General features: G+C 31.1%; 1 protein-coding gene across 1 annotated transcript; it reads left to right on the forward strand.

Annotated features, from left to right (window-relative positions):
• Positions 1-5725: 5725 nt before the first annotated feature.
• LOC111300324 (protein SLENDER RICE1-LIKE 1-like) lies at positions 5726-8195 on the forward strand. Its single transcript, XM_022895958.2, has 2 exons — positions 5726-7546; positions 7682-8195. Exon 1 carries the CDS (start codon positions 5869-5871, stop codon positions 7498-7500), a length of 1632 nt encoding a protein of 543 aa, XP_022751693.1. The 5' UTR covers positions 5726-5868; the 3' UTR covers positions 7501-7546; positions 7682-8195.
• Positions 8196-12463: the final 4268 nt, after the last annotated feature.

A 12463-nucleotide genomic window follows, 5' to 3' on the forward strand; every position in this document is an offset into this window, starting at 1 on the left:
ATAATCCATGAACCAAGAATTCTTGACTTAGCCCCGACACTATGATAAGGTGTGTGCTTGACACAACCTGTTACTACAGCATCATGAGTCGTGTCGTGCAATGGCTTTTACTGTACATGTTCAGCAAAATGTAATACAGCCTAGTGTTAAATGGATTGAAGGCTCCCTGAAAGAACCCTAACCAAAACTCCATTTTACCATTATTCAATGCAATTTAAACTGTTGATAAATTAATATATAAAAAGCATAAACCTTTTCTGATAAGATTAATTATGACGATAATTTCATCTCATTATCAATTCAAAGTATTAATTTCTTTGGTTCTAACCAACTAAAAAATTATTCAAACACTCCAAAGTACATGGATTTATGGAAATGGAATTCTTTGGTATTACCACACACACAATTTAAAGCAAGAAAATAGTGATGAATTGAGAATCTATTACAGTATCAGTAAGAAGGTTGTAAACTGTGAAAGATGGGGGCAAAAGCCAAGCCAAAAGACAGGTTTAGGTTTGAGTGTTTTTTTTTTCTCTCTCTATCTCTTTCATGAATCATGTTGTTGCCAATGAAATCACAGGTGCGGGTGCCATAACGTGATGGTGTCAGCTAAAAGAACGGTATGGGACTCACAATTTAGGTGTCTGTTCTAAACATAGCATGTTCTCTTGAGAAAAATGCTGGTCCCAATTCCGTTCCAAGTTCACTTCCTCCACCCCAGGCCACCCACAACTGAAATGGCAAAAAAGGCTCCCCGTTCTTTTTCCTTTTCCTTTCTCTTTTCTCTGTTTTAGATACCCAGAAAAACACACTTCTCTCTCTCTCTCCTTTTGTTTTTCCAATTTTTCACTCTTAAATTTGAGCTTCTTGGGGTTTGAAAACTGGTCCCAAACTCCATGTTATCTACTGGACCACATAAGGGATATGGTTTTTTCTTTTTAATTTATGGATGGAATGGTGGGTCCACTCGATATTTTTAACATTGCAAAATCTTGTGTTTTCCTATGGCCTAGTAAGTAAATCAAATTAATTTTTCTGGTGAGAAACTCTCATTTATATATATATATATATATACTATTCTTAACCAATGATCTTCAAATTTGAGTCTTTTGGGGCTGTTTTCCAATGGTCGCCAGTCTCCAAAACTTTAGACAGCCCCTTCATACGATTCTTCACGACTTGGGTACTTTGGATGATCCGTAAAATGGTAAACTGGTTCTAAATGAATAAATTTTCATGTCTTCTGTTTTTGTACAATTGTATTCAAACAACAATCATCAGTTTTTCATTTTTTGCTTCGTGGCTTAGTGGCCACAGAAACTTTTAGAAAGACATAAAGATTTGTTTTGAATCAAGTCTCTTTTTTCCCTCCTTGTAATAGAACTTCGCCTCTCTTAAAACCCAAAAAAAAAAAAAAAAAAGAACAATCATCAGTTTTTCAACATCTAAATTCCCTCTGTCCCACTCTTTCTTTTTTCTCTCTCAATAATTTCATATATTATATTGTTGATTTTTTTTTTTTTTTGTTTTACTTCCTAAGACATGGATGGTTTGAGAGAGAATAAGGTTCGTTTAGAATTGCATTCAAATTTTGTTTTTCCAAGTTAAATAACAAAAGAAATTATGATTTTCAGTTTAAAATTTTGATTTACAAACTCAAATTAAAGAACTAGTAAGGAGGTGCTTTTGCACTCAATAGCAATTTTTGTGAATAAATAATTTTATTATCTTCATGTTTCTAAATTTTAATTATCTTATATACATGTTTTTAACATTTTAATTCACCATTGCATTTTTTACAGTAATTTTAAATATTTAAAGGTTTTAAATTATTTTTTTTATCACGTTTTTAATTAACATACATTTTTAATTTAATTTTTTCAATCATAATAATAATGTTAAATTAGATCTATGTTATTATTATTTCTAAGTTGTATGTATTTTATGAGTTACCCAATAATTTCACATTACGATCGATAATGATTGAGTACTGAAATTTTAAAGTAGTTATCAAAAGTTTTATTCCATCAAAATTAAATTTATTTTCATATATAAAACCTATGAAAAGGTAAGTTTATGAATGGGTTATTTCTTGCTTATAAAGACAGCAGCTTTTCCCACCAAAATTTTACCGGCTCTTGACTTGTCAGCAGACTCAAGTCTAAGCACAGTTTTGACTCCTTAAGATGGATGGGATTTTAGTAAATCTTAGGATTCGTACGGAAGAAACTAATTTTGATAAGTGATGAAATTAGATATTATAATAATTAAATTAAAATGGATAGTGTAATTTATTTGAATATAAATATAATAATAAATATAAAATTAAAATTACTCATGAGTCAAGTATGATCGAGTTTGGGCTAGACTTAACATGATATTTTATTAATTTAAATAAATTTAAATTTAATCCAACTTGATTTTTTTAGATTTTATTGTCTATTCAAGCGTATTCTTACATATAATAATAAAATTCAAACTCATTCAAAATACTAATATTTAAAATTTAAAAAAAAAATTTAATTATTAATTTAACAAATTTAATTAATTTTAATTAAAATTATATGTCATTTGGGTTTGAATCCAATTTAATTTTGTTAAATAATATTTAAAATCAAATCATTGTATTCATTTTTGCATAAAAAAAAATTAAAGTTTGTTTTATTATAAGTAATAAAGCAAATAGGTATTGTATATTATAAACAAATAAAGCAAATGAGTCTTATCCCATTATAATAAAAATATTTTTTAAAATTTTTTGGTTGCGTCGAATCGGGCTCGAATCTTAAATGATGAAATTCAAGTCTAATCTTATTTTTTTATCAGGCGTCATTTATTTGTCAAAATCCTTTTAACAAGTTTAATATTTATATTCAAACTTTTTAAAATTTTGGATAAACTTTTGGGTTTGAGCAAGCTATTTGCCCGTTAGCAGGTATAGGTGAAATGAAATGTAATAAGAATAAAAAATAATCATTGAAAATGAAATGTTGTAAAAATAAAAAATAATTATTAAAAATATTAAATTAAAATTTATATATAATAAAAATTTTACATTATTTGATATTTATGAAACTAGTATTAAAGTTTAAGGATTTTAAGGAACATTTAAAATTAGGGTATAATTGAAAAAAAATATTAATACGATAAAAACAAAATATTATATTTTAAATGGAATAGATCAACTTGTATCAGTATAAAACTTATTAGTTTTATATAATTTTTAATCATTAATTTTAATAAATTTAAAAAATGAGATAAACAATTCAAAAATAAGAAAATTTGTTTAATCTCATACATTAATTATTGAATCTATTAAAATAAATGATTAAAAAGTATAAAACTAAAAAATTTTATATTAGTATAAACTGATCCTCACTTTTTTCTTTTTCTTTTTTTTTTTTTCAAATTCACTAAGATTATTTTTATCTTAAACATTAAAATATATGGATAAAATTGTAATAAAAAAATCAATAAGGATAAAAATGTCTAAAGTTAAATGCGGTGAGCCACCACACTTATTTCTCATAAGTGGAAAAACCATTGTTGTTAAATTTATTATCAACCATATCAACTAGTATATTTCAATTATATTAAAATATGGTACATTTAAGAATAGTATTTTTTGTATCAAATTTAATATCAAGTAATACCAATTATTTTTGTTTGTTTTGATTGATTTTGATGAATTTTGATGGAATAATTTATTTTGACCAATATATGAATATAAAATATTTTGGTTATTTTTAACTTATATTTTGTTATTTGACTATTTTTAATTTAATAAAAATAAAACTCATGAAAATGATAATATTTGAAAATTATATTTTTATTTTTTTTACTACAACTTATTTTCTTTTATATTTTATTTTTAAAACAAAATTCATAAGTATTTTTATTTTTGAGAAAATAATTGTGCTCTCTTTTCTAAAGTTTTAAAATCTTAAAACTAAAATTAGTTTTTTTTTTATTTCCTTATTTTTATCTAAATATATTTTTTCATAAAAATTAGTTATTTAAATATCATATAATCAAATTAAATGTTAAAAAATATTATGATAAAGTGATGATATTATTTTTTATATTTTTGAACTTATTTATTATGTTTTTTTAAAATAATGTATACTTACTTTGCATATTATAATTATTAGTAGTAGTATTATAACATACAAATACATGTATACTTATAAATATATTTATATCAAATAAAAAATCTGAAATAATATGTTGTACAATTGGTATTGATACTTATTTAAAAGAAAAGAAAGACGTTATACAATACTATGTTAACAACCTTGGGGAAAACGCACTCCCATTGCTGCCACATACCGCAATTGATCGATGGCTTTGATACAAAACGACACTCCGATTGAATCCAAATCAGCACTTAATGTTTTGGTGCCTGCAGATATGGGATCAATGTACTCTCATGCCTTCAATTAAACTAGGGTTTTCTCAACTCACAGCCTACCCCTTCTACTTCATATATATATATATATATATATTTAAATTTAAACTTAGATCATCAAAAAATTAAATACTCTATTAATAATTCTTGTGATTATGACATAAAAATCAATTGTAATTCGTCAATAATCATATAATTTAATGATTAGATATTAAATTCAGACAACTTCAAATATTAAAAAAAAAACAATTGTAATTCATTAATATAGTTTTCTAAACTGCCAAAGTTACAGATATTATACATCTGAATAAAAATAACATATGTTTCCTTGTCTTAATTATGCAGATGAATTACTAAAAACTATACTAGTACTAGCTTAATCTTATGCCACTTGAACTGATATAGACTTAAATTTTTGTTTTATTTATTATTGGTGGAAACAATATGAGAAAGAGCAAAGTAGAGTACGGCTGCCAAATACTGTGCCCGAAATAAACTTTAAAAAAAAAAGGATTATTTAGTAATTAATCAGTATCTTGTTTAATTACTAATTTGATTTATCAATCTTTCAATATGATTAAAGGATCATTCTCAAGATCAATAATAAGAAACCTATCCTTCCTTTTTTTTAGTATTATTTATCATCATCATTGTCCCTATTGTACATTTATAATTTAATAATTTAATAATTTTAATTTTATTTATTTTATATTAAATATATTAAAAATACAAAATTTATCATGTTATAGTTTTTGTTGATACTAAAATATTAAAGATATATTTTTTGGATAAATAATGTATTTATTATTAAAATTTTGGATAAATATAATTGTAGAGGTCACATAAAAATATATAATATTTTTTATTTTTATCAAATTATAAAAAAATTATTAAAAATTTAAATTATATTTCTTTTATATTTTTTTACGTGTTGATGTTGAAATATGAAATCTTCTATTTGTTTCCGTTAGTCATTTCATTATTTAAAAAAAAAAAAAAGATTTTACATAATTTTCTGTCTTTTTAAAAATATTTCTTCTTGATTGTATCATACATCACTTTCCCTTCGTCTTTTCATAATCCTATTTTTTAATAAAAAAGCTTTTTTTAAAAAATATATACCACTTGTGTTTAAATAAATTACGATAATTAGAATAATTAGTGAAATTAAAATGCGGAAAGGTTGGGTGACAGCAAGAATCGTTGTCTAAAAGATAGATACACCTCATCCTCAAAAGTACACGTCACCCTCAACCGCTCACTTTCTCTTTTCTCTCAAATCAAAAGCCCCTCTCGTTTTGTTTTTTCTCTTTTTTTTAATACGTCTTTTTAATCCGCGTCTCTGCTCTTTCATCTTCTCTTGCCAAAATCTGGGCATGGTAAGTCGGCTTCTTTTTTGATTATTTTCGAACTTTATTTTCTTTTAGTACAGAAACAAAAAAAGAAAAAAAATTTGAACCATGGAGCTGTACGACTCGGCCACGTCCGCGTGGAGTAGCAGCGGTAGCTCATCGTCATCATCCTCCAAGCCTCCGCCGCAACATCAGCAAGATATCGATGGGCTGCTCGCCGAAGCTGGATACAAAATCCGGTCATCGGACCTACGACAAGTAGCTCAGCGACTGGAACGACTCGAAATCGCCATGGTTAATTCCCCAGCTGATTTCTCTCAACTCGCTTCGGATGCTATCTACTATAACCCTTCCGATCTCGCCTCCTGGGTCGACTCGCTCCTATCCGAGTTCACTCAGCCTGCTACTTGCCCCTCCGAATTCATCATGGATCCTGTAACCAATCAGACGGTGGTAAACAACGTGTGGACCACCGACGAACCTCATACGCCTCAGGTGCACCAGAATATTTCTTACGAGCAGCAAAGTTTGAATCATCAGTTGACGGTTGTAACGGCCATGGAAGAAAATTCCGGTATAAGGCTGGTCCACATGTTGATGACGTGTGCGGAGTGCGTCCAACGTGGAGACCTCTCATTGGCTAGTTCATTGATAGACGACATGCAAATGTTACTGACACGTGTCAACACCGTTTGCGGTATCGGTAAAGTTGCTGGACATTTTATCGACGCTTTGAGCCACCGTATTTTCCAAGGAATTGGCGTCGGCTCTATCAACGGTGGCTCCGTTTATGAGAACGAGATTTTGTATCATCATTTTTACGAAGCGTGTCCATACTTGAAATTTGCTCACTTCACGGCCAATCAAGCGATTCTCGAAGCTTTAGAAGGTCACGATTGCGTCCACGTGGTGGATTTCAATTTGATGCACGGCTTACAATGGCCAGCTCTGATACAAGCCCTCGCTTTACGTCCCAGTGGACCTCCTTTACTCCGTTTGACCGGCATTGGACAGCCGTCTCCAGATGGCCGTGACTCGCTTCGCGAAATCGGTTTACGACTCGCCGAGTTGGCTCGGTCTGTTAACGTCCGTTTCACCTTCCGTGGAGTCGCGGCTTCTAGGCTCGAAGACATCAAGCCGTGGATGCTTCAGGTGAATCCAGAAGAAGCAGTGGCAGTTAACTCAATCATGCAGCTTCACCGCTTGCTTGGATCCGATTCGACCCGGAATTGTCCCATCGAAACGGTTTTGAGTTGGATCCGGAGCTTAAACCCGAAAATCATGACTGTCGTTGAACAAGAAGCAAACCACAACCAACCCGGTTACCTAGACCGGTTCACGGAAGCTCTTTATTATTATTCAACGCTGTTTGATTCTTTAGAAGCTTGCACTGTTCAACCGGAAAAAGCTTTGGCCGAGATATACATCCAGAGGGAAATAGCCAACGTGGTGAGCTGTGAAGGGTCGGCTCGAGTGGAAAGACACGAGCCATTGGCTAAGTGGAGGACACGGCTAAGTGGAGCCGGTTTTAGGGCATTACATTTGGGGTCCAATGCGTTTAAACAAGCTAGCATGTTGTTGACTTTGTTCTCGGCGGAAGGTTATTCGGTCGAAGAAAATGAAGGGTGTCTGTCTCTGGGTTGGCATAGCCGCCCTCTCATTGCAGCTTCAGCTTGGCAAGTCATGCCTGATCCGGCGGCCGAGTTTCTGGCCTGGGATAATCATCAGTCATTCTCATAGGAGGGCAGAGTAACAGTAATAACTAAGAACTTTCAGTAAATATGGGGTAATTTGGTTATTTTTTGTAAGATTTTTTTTTTTACAGCTTTTATATTATCTTGTGCTATTTTCAATGGGATTTTACTTTCAAGAGAAAATCTGTTCCTAGGATGCTTCATATAATTTTACCCATTTTCTGCAGCTTCTTTAAATCGGGCAATTTGGTTGTTATCAAGATGTTGAGATGGGTTCATATCAATTTAAATTTGGTGGTTTGCATTGGGCTTAGAGTTGAAATTATTAGAGGTATTTGTTTGTAGCAGTTTCTCAAACCCAGAATCTAGCAGTGCCATGCAGATGCGGTGTGGCCATAAGAGGCTGCCACTTTGGACTTCGAGTAATGCGTGTCTGGACATAAGTTGTTGCCAAAGGCTGAGGCAGACTCACTGGGTAAGCGGTACCTCACACTACCTAAATTGGGGAATTTCTTCGGACACCTTTTTCATGTTGTGAGTGCTGGTTGTGACTAAACATGACCCCCCAAATTTCTCATCCAACCACCACATTTTCTTTATTTTCTTAAAGAGATGATCAGTAATGCTGCTGGCATTTGTGACACTATTTGGATACTGAAGATGGGTGCGTAAGCCACTGAATCTGCCAAATCCTTCTGTAACAAAACTAACCATATATAGGAACAGCTGTTTACTTTTCTACACTCTGTTATTACTTTATCCCATGCCTTTAATTTGCCTTATAAAGGTGAAAATATCACCCGACAAGAGTTAACCAAAAATAATGCACTGCATCTTCCAAGCTAAACCAAGTTTTCGATTCTTTCATTTTTAATAAAGTCAAATGTGAGTCTAAGTCTAACCAATTGACTTTGATGCAAAACAAAGCTGAAAAGGCTTATGTAAGTTGAGTACTTAATGGCAAGCATGCATGAAATTAATCACACGTGAAAAAATGGGTTTCAAACGGCGTTGCTTCTTCCTCTATATCATCTTTGCTTAGGTTTTTAAAGGATGTGTAATGGTAGCATGGGAGAGAGACGATGCATGTGGGTTTTTTGAAAGCAAATTAAGCCAACGGGGTCCCCTTACCGAAATAATGAGACAGAGCAACCCCAGAGCCCAGACCCAGAGATGGCAAAGAGAGGAAGACTACTCACATGATAGACCTGTCTTTCCCTGTAAACTGTAATGTCCCGTTCCCTTACTGTGGCTGACTCTGACTCGCTCACAGGTCACCCGCCACTAACTACATTATAATTTCAGTAAACAGTACTAGTAGAATCATAGCTAAGAAACAATGCTAATGGTGAGTTACTAAGACCTACGACCCGTTTCAGAGACGGCACTATATTTTGAAGTCATTTTGGGTACATTAGTGCGGTGAGAGCTCCATTGATCGCGCTCCCAAACAGAATCTTGCATAGTCAACATCATGACTTTGATTTGGTAGTTGCAAAACTGTGTTTAAATTTTTAAAAGAGCGTTTTGACACTAAAAATATTACTCAAGTACTGTCCTTGCGTTTGAAAGTTTGGTAGTATTAATTTTAGTATCACAATGACGGTAACGGATTTGATTACCCAACTAAAAAGTGTTTGGTTTCTAATTTAGAAAAATAATGATTAATTTCTTCTTTTAATGTAAAAAAATCCAATGATTAATGTTCAAAATTTCAAATTAAAGTAAGTTGCATTATCTATCACGTAAGTTAAATTTTGCGATGAGGTTATTGACAAGAATTGAATTTAAAACTATTTATTGTTCAAGAAAATGAATTTATTTAGTCACATTTATGTTCTATAATTGAAGCTTAAGTCAATTTTTTTGTTGATAGTGCTCAAATAAATGATATAAAAAAAAATAAAAATGATTACTGAATAATGATGAGCTGGAGTAAAAAAGAAAAGGGTTTTGGGTTGCCATTTTCAACACGCTATAAATGTAAGAACATTCCACAAAAAGAAAAAACTGTAGTAAAAAAAAACTCTTTTACTACTTAATGATTGTCGATATTTCTTGCAGGAAGACAATTATTGGTACAAAATTGGAAGATGGTCCCCTGCTAATTGAAAGCAAGTCAAAGGAGCGGGTGAGGCCTTGACTCTTGAGTTGAGAGTTGAGAGGACAGAACCCGGAAACCGAGTCGATGGATTCATCATCGTTCACGTGTTCACACTTCGGATCTTCCGAAATCAAAGTGGGCCAGAACACAAGGCAAAAAAAAGGGGCCCCACATATGTTGGTTCGCAGCAGGTTCACGTGTCAATTTATTGCCACGTGTCGATACGATCTCTTTTTTTTAATTTGACGAACGATATATTTATATAATAAAAAATATTAAAATTTGAATATTTATATTATATTTTATAAAAAATTATATATTATAATTTATATCAATATAAAAATATAAAATATATATTTAATTATATTAAATTCATATAATAATTATTAAAATTTTAAATTATATTATTTTTATATATTATATTATATTATATTATATTATTATATTTTAAATTATTAAATCTATTTTTTTTTCTCATTCACATGAACGAGTAAAATGGGTCAACTAAATTTGTTGATTTTCTATTTTAAAAAAGGTCAATTTGAAGTGAAATTGACCTTTTTTTTTTTTTTTTTTTTAAGAAATTGACCCGTCTTCTAAAATTGAAGATTTAGGATCAAATTGAAGGTCCCACATAAAACGTACAGAGAGCGATGTTGTCCTCTTTATTAAAATCACTTGCTATGCTAGATTAATTATTCTACAGCAATGAAAATTGATGGCTTACAACAAATAAAAATAAATAGAAAAAAAAAAGTTTATAGATGAATGGTTTGCATTTGCCCACTTCTTTTAATTTTTCTCGTATATATTATTTAAAATTTCTGTGGGCATGTACTGTAATTTATTATTCCAATTGTTTGATTTGAAATTGGGTTTGACGTAAAATAGCGAAATGACTTTTCTAATGCAATTAATATTTTATTTTTTCTTTTTGATCCCAATAGCTTGTTTCACATGAAAGAAGAATAATCAAAGAAAGAATTTAGGGCAAAGTTACTGTGAAGTTGAATCGAAGGCCTTAGTAATTAATGCTAGACTGTGCTCAGCTTTCTTTCATGGCCGCAACTCTTTCTTTCAAACGTTTATTTATTTTGTCAACTACTTAAACTAAGAATTAATTAATGAAAATACATTGAGGGAGAAAGGTTGAGAAGTCTGGATTGTAGCTCTTATCATTGATCAAATAGATGTTCGATTTATATATTTATATCATATAAAATATTAAAATTTATATATTTATATAATATTTTATATAAAAATTATATATTATAATTTATATTAATATAAAAAAATAATATATATTTTTATTTTATTAAATTTAAATATAATTATTATCAAAATTTTAAATTATATTATTTTTATATTTTATATTTATATTATATTTATATTATGTTATCATAATTTAAATGGACAGATATAAGCCGGAGAGGATCAAATCAAGTCCGACGACAGTAACCTTTGTCAGATTGAGACATGCAACATGCAATGACAGTAACTTGTAACCATCATTTTTTGACTATACAACAAGGTGGCACCTCACATCCCCCACTCTTCAAATTGAACATTTTTGAAAAGCCATTAATTGGTTTATCATTTATTTGCTTCAAAAGAAGAAGTGGGTAGTTGAAGACTTGAAGATTCATTCATATTTCCGACTGACCACGCAAGTTTTTATTTTTCTTCCAGTGTTTTGGGTCAGTGGCCAGCACATTTACTTTGATTTCAGTTTTACGTTTGAGAATCGGGGGGATGACAAGGACACTGTGACGTTTGCCGTACATTGTGATGTTTTTTCCAGCTCATATCAATCAGTATCAATTATCAAACTTGTTCAACAGTTGTCTCAAAACAGTAAAAATTTGCTAGCGTTAATTAGTAAACTGAAACGTGGTTTGGTTTTTTAGCTTAGAAACCTTGCTTGTTGGTACTTACCGTCACTGTATTATGTGATCATAAGCAAAAGGTTCGGTGCTTTAACTTTTGAATGGCCCAGATGGATTATAGCTACTGTAGTTTTAAATCAGATTCTTATGTTTCTGGTAATTCGAAAATGAAATATCAGATAATAGCGGCAATCCCTGCTCTGCTCTTAGGAGGTGACAAAATTCTGCCTTTTGCCTCGCTTTTGGGGGCTTCCGGTGGAGATGGAGTCTCAAACTTTCAAGGTTAAAGTACCATTTCTCGTTAGCATAACAGTTAACAGATTAAGGTCCAAAAACCAAATTGCTTTAACGTGAAGCTAAGGTTTTTTTACCCTGAACCCTTTAGTTTTAATCATCTTTAAAGCCTTTAATCCACTCAACATTCCTATCATTAATTCTGCCTTCCCCACACTACACGTCTTCTCCTTCCCACTGTATCCGGAAGGCTTTAGTTTTTTAGTACCAAAGAAACCATGAGAATAAGAGAAGAGATCGGAAGCGTTTGGATTTAAACTCCAAAACTTGCTGCTTCCCACCTTAAAACCACGAACCAAGCTAAATTTCAGGTTTGTCCGGACGACATTAGATAACTAAAGCAAATTCTAACTTTTCCTCAAAATTTTCTCACATCAGCCTCTCACATCTGCCTCACTTGCCTGACTTGAATCTTATGGACCAGCATTTTCCTCGAAGGACCCTTGGCCAACTCCATGGGATCTATCGTGCAGATTTTCTCCACTTGATCTGCTGGTCCATGATTTTATTGGTGATTTAGTGCCTATTGTGGAAGTGCGATGCAATTAAGTTTATTACCCCGTCAATTGAATTCAAATGTCAATTCTAATAAAGCCTAATCAACATAAATTTCTTATTGAACTTTTTTTTTCAATCACAACTATAATAATTTTTATTATTTTATTATTGTTTTTAATCTCACTATCCATCCAACTAGTGCCTTAATCAGCTTGTTCCTCACATCA

This window comes from Durio zibethinus, chromosome 18 (genome assembly GCF_047325235.1).
Source record: "Durio zibethinus cultivar Kanyao isolate XHJ-2024 chromosome 18, ASM4732523v1, whole genome shotgun sequence".
NCBI lineage: Eukaryota > Viridiplantae > Streptophyta > Magnoliopsida > Malvales > Malvaceae > Durio > Durio zibethinus.

Bases quoted from the DNA above. Each gene is read 5' to 3' on its own strand.
- LOC111300324 (XM_022895958.2), top strand. From the start codon at position 5,869: ATGGAGCTGTACGACTCGGCCACGTCCGCGTGGAGTAGCAGCGGTAGC.